The 6,276-nt window shown below is 43.0% G+C and overlaps 1 protein-coding gene across 1 annotated transcript; it reads right to left on the bottom strand.

Moving 5' to 3' along the window:
- Window positions 1-2,995: 2,995 nt before the first annotated feature.
- On the bottom strand, window positions 2,996-4,132 carry LOC113290862. The gene has a single exon (XM_026540452.1). It carries the CDS (start codon window positions 4,130-4,132, stop codon window positions 2,996-2,998), a length of 1,137 nt encoding a protein of 378 aa, XP_026396237.1.
- Between the last annotated feature and the right edge of the window lie 2,144 nt (window positions 4,133-6,276).

Here is a 6,276-nt window from a genome sequence, read left to right as displayed (position 1 = left end):
GTTGGTAATTATCTTCCTCCTGCTGGTGTTAGGAGTTATGAGAAATCCGAAAAAGTCTGTGCGTAGGAGTGTAAGACCCAGAGTTCATTTTAAGCGTTTTGTGCTCATGATCCATCCCGTTGCTGCTCCTTCCTCTCTTCTAGAGAAGAAGGTACCTGAGAAAACTGAGGATACTGCGTCACCTGAGGCTGTGACTCAGTCTGCCGGTGATATGAAGCATTGGGCTTGTACTCCTCTCCTTATGACAGATCCCTGGATCTTTGGTACCGTTGGCGCGGATTCCTACGCTCCTTATCACCCGTGGGTGGTTCTGTGCTTGCAATCTTCCCCGACTTCCTTTGCTGAGGTTATTCCAAGTTCTGCTTCCATGTTTGTCGGGAATAAGAAGGGAAGATTTCTATTGTCCTGCCGGAACCTAATTCCCAGAAAGTAAGGATTATATGATTCCATATGGGGGTTCGTTAATGTCATTCTTACCCTAATCTCTCATCACATTTGCATCTTTGGATCATAGGTGAATGAGCGCCCTATTGATAGTTGTGGTTTTCGAAAGCTTAGACCTTCCACTGAGCCTCCTTTATGTATGGGTCATCCTGAAGAGACACCTTTTCTTACTCCTGGTGATACTGATGTTATTGAGGAAGCTGAGATGGCTTTGACTCCTGAGGCGAGTGCGCAATCTGTTGATAACACGTTCTCTCGAAAGACGGTGTTGCGTGGTGGTGATTTCTGGCGTATCTTTCGGTCTTTCTGCGATACTTCGTCTGCCGGTTCCCCTGATGTTGCGGGTGAAGATTCTGAGCTTTCTCCGAAAGGTGATATCTTACCTTCGGAGTCTTTCGTTGCCGCGGCGTATGAACCTGAGCTTTTGGGACCTTCTGTTGCTGCGGAGGACGAATCTGAGCCTACTTTAGGCACTTCCCCTAGCTGTGGCTTAGGTTTTCTTCCTTCTCCTTGATGGCAGTTCTTTTCTCCCCATTGATTTGTAAGGACGTCATGTCTCCTTCTGACGCTTTGTGAAAATACTTTATCTTATTGTACTTTCCAACAAGGTTGGTTGCTTGTGCTTGCCTCTTTTTGCTTTTGCTTATGGTGATGTTTGCGCTCTCCTTATCTGCAGTTTTGCTAAGACACGTTAGTGATAATTTATTAACATTAACAGTTCAACCACGTTATTCATATTTCTAGACGTATTGTGTCTATTTTATTGCACATTATATTTGTTACCAGGTGCTAAGGTACGTTTGACCTTTGGTGGAGCATTCATCATCCTACCTTAGTATCCTTTGGCCAGAAGGTACCGCAGTGGCGAAGGTTCCTACGTGGGCAATAATTTTCCTGTAACCCTACGCGTTCAGCGCTAAGACTGGTTTACTTCGACAAGGTATTTATATAGGTTATTTCTTACTTCTTTTTTCCTCTTAAAGGGTGTATCCACCCCTAGGATCCGAGTATTGACACATGCGCAGTTGTTCCTTGCCCTGTCTCATTATCAATTCTGACGGATTGTGTCTATTCTAACCCAATTTCTACTAATCAAACTTTGTTTTTTTTAGCAAAAAGTTCTTTTCATTGATTAGTAAAGTTCTTTTTAATACCTTTGTTCAGGATAGAACATGGTGGGTCAGTGCCCCTTCCCTTCTTCTCCTGAGTGATCACCGTTTTTCTTGCGGATATTACTTCTTTAAGTACATTGCATTCCAAGGATGTTTTAGTACTTCACCCTTCCTGGTCCTTAGATAGTAAGACCCTTTTCCTGCTATATCATGTATAATGTAGGATCCGTCCCATGTGGGACCCAGTTTTCCCCATTCTTTGTTCCTTTGATATGGTGGAATTTGATGTAGTATGTATTCTTCTACCACAAAGCTTCTCGGAATGACTTTATTGTTGTATTCTCAAGCTAACCTTCGCTGGTAATTCACCATCTTTTGCAAGGCCACTTCGCGTCTTTCTTCGAGATTATCCAACTTTTCTAACATCAAATCTATTGTCAGGTTCTTCTCCCATGCTTCTGTCTTTGTTGTAGGAAGTATTATCTCCGTTGGGATGACTGCTTCGGCTCCGTAGGTTAGTAAGAAAGAAGTTTCCCCGGTGGATGACCTTCTTGTAGTTTGATAGGCCCACAGAACATTGTGTAGTTGTTCGCACCATCTTTTCTTGTATGCTCCAAGCTTCTTTTTCAAATTCATTGCTATGGTTTTGTTGGTCGCCTCCGCTTGTCCATTGCTCTTGGTATATATAGGAGTAGATTTGTTCTTCTGAAAGTTGAAAGTGTCGAACAACCTATCGATGTTCTTTCCTTGCAACTGCTTGCCATTGTCCGATACTATGGCCGCCGGTATTCCGAACCTGCATATAATTTGATCGAACAAGAATTTGAAGACATACGTGTCTCTAATCCTTGCCAAAGACTTTGCTTCCACCCATTTGGTAAAGTAGTCGTAGCCACGATAAGATATATCCTTTTAGTTGTTCCTTCTATTAGGGGTCCAACAATATCAACCCCCAATTTGGAAAATGGCCAAGGGCTGATAACTGAGTTAAGCTCCGTAGCTGGTGTTATGATCTTTTTGGCGAAACGCTGGCACCTTTCACATCTTTTGGCCACGTTTCTTGCATCTTCATCCATGCTCAGCCAATAGTACCCTTGCATTTTAGCTTTGATAGCCAAGGATCTCCTCCCGCTATGGTTTCCAGCATCTCCGATGTGTATGTCATGGAGTACTCTTTTTATTTCGTTTTGTGAGAGGTATCGTAACAGAAGCCCGAGAAATGACCTTCTGTACAGTATTCCGTCACGTAGGCTATACAATGCTGCCTTCGATTCGATCTTTCTGGATTCTTTGACGTCTGCTGGTAATGTACCTTTGCCAAGGTAATTGTGGATTGGAATCCTCCAGTCTTCATCTGCTTCGTTTCCAATGTATTCTTCTGTCATGGATTCATCCTCGTCAGACTCCTTCGCCTCCTTGTCTGACTCTTCTTTTTCCTACTATGCCTCTTCTGCTTCCCTCATGGCTCGTGTTTGGACGGACATGTATTCCTCCGTGCCTGAGGTGGGCCCTTCTATCGAAGGTTGATATACTCTTCCAATATGCACTGCGATGGTGTTTTTATCTTTCAACATGGAAGATATGAATGCCAAGGCATCTGCATGTCGGTTATCCTTTCGGCATACATCCCTGAAGGTTACATTGTCGATTTTGGATGTGTGTTCTTGGGTTAACTTGAGATACGAAGATAACACCGGATCCAAAGTTTGGTATTTGAGTTCGATCTGTCTAATGACTAACTGAGAGTCACTAGTCAACCGAACATCTAACAACCCCAGCTCCCTTGCCAAGTGTAGGCCATGTATGACCGCCTCATATTCAGCGATATTGTTTGTATATTGTTCGAATTCCAATCTGAATGCATAGACTAGTCGGTTTTCTGTAGGAGTCGTGATTTCGATCCTTATGCCTGCACCTTCGCCGTTTGAAGAGCCATCTACAAATATTTCCCATCTTCGTGAATTCTGGGGTTCCAGCATGTCTTCGGGTTCCTGCTTGTCTTCCTCCATTCCTGGGATGTCGTCTATCTCCGCTTCATCGCTGAGAGGCAGGTCTGCTAAGAAGTCTGCAAAAATTTGTGACTTCTCAGCTTTCCTGGTTTCAAAGATTATGTGGAATTGCTTAATCAAGGCATTCCGTTTTGCTACTCTCCCGATTTTCTCCATGCTGTCAAGGATCTGACAAATCTGGGATTTTGTGAATACTCGTATGGTATGTGCATCAAAGTATATCCTTAGTTTTTGGGTTGCAATTACTAAGGCATATATAATATGCTCCACCTTCGTATAGTTACGCTCTGCTTCACTGAGTGCTTTGCTGATATAATAAATGGGTTTTTCTCCTTGCCCCTGGTCTCGTATCAATACCACGCTCACAACGTAGCTTGTTGCTGCTAAGTATAAAGTAAGTATTTCACTTGGTTCTAGCTTCTGTAGGATAGGTACTGAAGCTAAGTATTCTTTGATTTTCTGGAACACTTGTTCGCATTCCTCAGTCCATACGAATCTGTTTCCTTTCCTTAGTGTGTCGAAGAATGCTTTGCACTTGTATGACGATCTTGCTATGAATCTTCCCATGGATGCTAGGATTCCATTTAGCTTTTGCACTTCCTTTACTGTTCGTGGTGATGGCATTTCTATCACCGCTCTGACCCTCTCAGGGTACACTTCTATTCCTCGATTTGTCACCAGGTACCCTAGGAACTTTCCTGAGGTAACTCCGAATGCACATTTTTCTGGATTAACTTTCATGTGAAACTTTATCATTGCTTCAAATATCACTTTTATATCTGATAAGTGATTTTTTTCTTCCTTGCTTTTGATAAGCTTGTCATCTACGTACACCTACAGTATCTTCCCTATCCATGGTTTAAAGATTTTGTCAACCAATCGCTGGTATATTGCCCCCGCGTTCTTTAGTCTAAAAGGCATCCTTGTATAAAAATACAAGCCTCGTGGGGTAAAGAACGCAGTATGTTCTTGGTCTTCTTCTGCAAGGGCGATTTGGTTGTAACCTGAATAAGCATCCATAAAGGATAGCCTCTGGTGACCTTCGGTTGCGTTGACCAGTTGGTCGATATTGGGTAGCGGGTAGCTATCCTTCGAACATGCTTTGTTAAGATTGCTGAAGTCGATGCATATTCGTACGCCTCTGTTCTTCTTAGGTACTATTACCATGTTATATATCCAAGTGGAATAGTTAACCTCTCGTATGAATCCTTCTTCTAGGAGATTTTGCAATTCCTTTTCTACTGCCTCATGATAGATATCCGCCACCTTGCGGATACGTTGCTTGAATGGTGCGAATTCTGGTTTTATCCGAAGGTGGTGTGAGACCATATTTGGGTCAATCCGGGCATGTCTTCCATTGAAAATGCGAAGACATCTGTGTACTCGCTTAGTAACCTTTGTAGCTGCGTTTCCTCGGCCTCTTCTAGTAATGTACCATTGCTGATCAGTTTTGGTTCTTCCTCCGTTCCAATGTTGATTTTCTTTGTTGGTTCTATTGGTGACAAGTTTTTCTTCTGAGGTCGTTGAGGAACGCTTTTCTGTAATTGTCTTTTGGCGCATACGTTTGCCCATGCGGCTGAAGATGTGCTGGTTTCTGGTACTGAAGATGCTTCGGGAACTAAGAAGGCTCCGTCAGTTATCTCCTTGTTGTTTGCTTTTCGTCTTTCCCTTCTGTTTTGCAACAACTTTTTCTATGTTAAGTCTGACCTCCGCTAAGTTGCATAGCCTTACATCCTGCTGATCCACTTTGATATCCATTTCACCCATGGTTGTAGGGAAACGAATATACTTATGATATGTTGAAGATGTTCCTCGTAATCGGTGTACCCATAATCGTCCCATGATGACATTATATGGTGAAGGTGCGTCTACCATACAGAATCTGGTGTTTGTCACCAAAGGTCCTGCTCGTCCCATGATGACATTAATGAGCTGCCCCCATCGATGAGAACCTTTGTAACATTCCACCCGTGGATTGGTAGGGTGATCACCAATGGATCGTATTGCATCTCCACTTCTTGGTTTACGTCTTTTGTTGAGAATGTTAATTGCGTAGCCATCCATTCCTCCCAAGTGGTAGTTGATGGTCCACTTAGTTTAAACACTTCGTGTGTTTCCATATTTCTTATGTTCCTTGCTAACTCGAGGATGTCTTCGAGCAGCTCTTCTTACCCTCCGTAAGAGAAGGTAATCATGTTTATGTATTTTCCGTCTTGGGGTAGATCTACCCTTTTCTTCGGGCCAATCTCTGTGTCAGCAGGTTGGACCTGCACATACTCCGTGAATTTTCTTTCGTCGATGAATCTTTGAATTGTGTTCCTTAGGTGGTAACATGCGTCCGTTGTATACCCATAGTATCGGTGGTACTCATAGTACTCCTTGGAATTCTTCTTTTTGTCGGGTTGTTTTCCCCTAGTGTTAGGATAAGGGAACCCTGGTTTTGCTCCTTCCTTGCTTAAGATGTGAGAGAACGTAGTGTTCAACTTTGTGTAGATCTTATCCACATATTCTTATCTTCCTTTACCCATGCCTTTGCCATCTACGTATTTTGATCGTTTGTCCTGGGAGATAGTTCTTTCCTAAGTTTCACTTTGCCTTTTGGTTACCTCCGGAATTGGTTCCAGAGAATTTGTGCGTTGCGCAATTGCTTTTGGATGTGCCCTGGGGTTGTCCTTCTGTATTTATTCAAGCCTGATGTAGCAGTCTTGGAA

The sequence above is a fragment of the Papaver somniferum genome, chromosome 6, assembly GCF_003573695.1.
Source record: "Papaver somniferum cultivar HN1 chromosome 6, ASM357369v1, whole genome shotgun sequence".
NCBI lineage: Eukaryota > Viridiplantae > Streptophyta > Magnoliopsida > Ranunculales > Papaveraceae > Papaver > Papaver somniferum.
This window is presented reverse-complemented; position numbering and strand designations above follow the sequence as displayed.

What these genes read in the sequence shown, in the direction of transcription:
- LOC113290862 (XM_026540452.1), bottom strand. Translation starts at nt 4,132, where the DNA reads ATGGGAAGATTCATAGCAAGATCGTCATACAAGTGCAAAGCATTCTTC.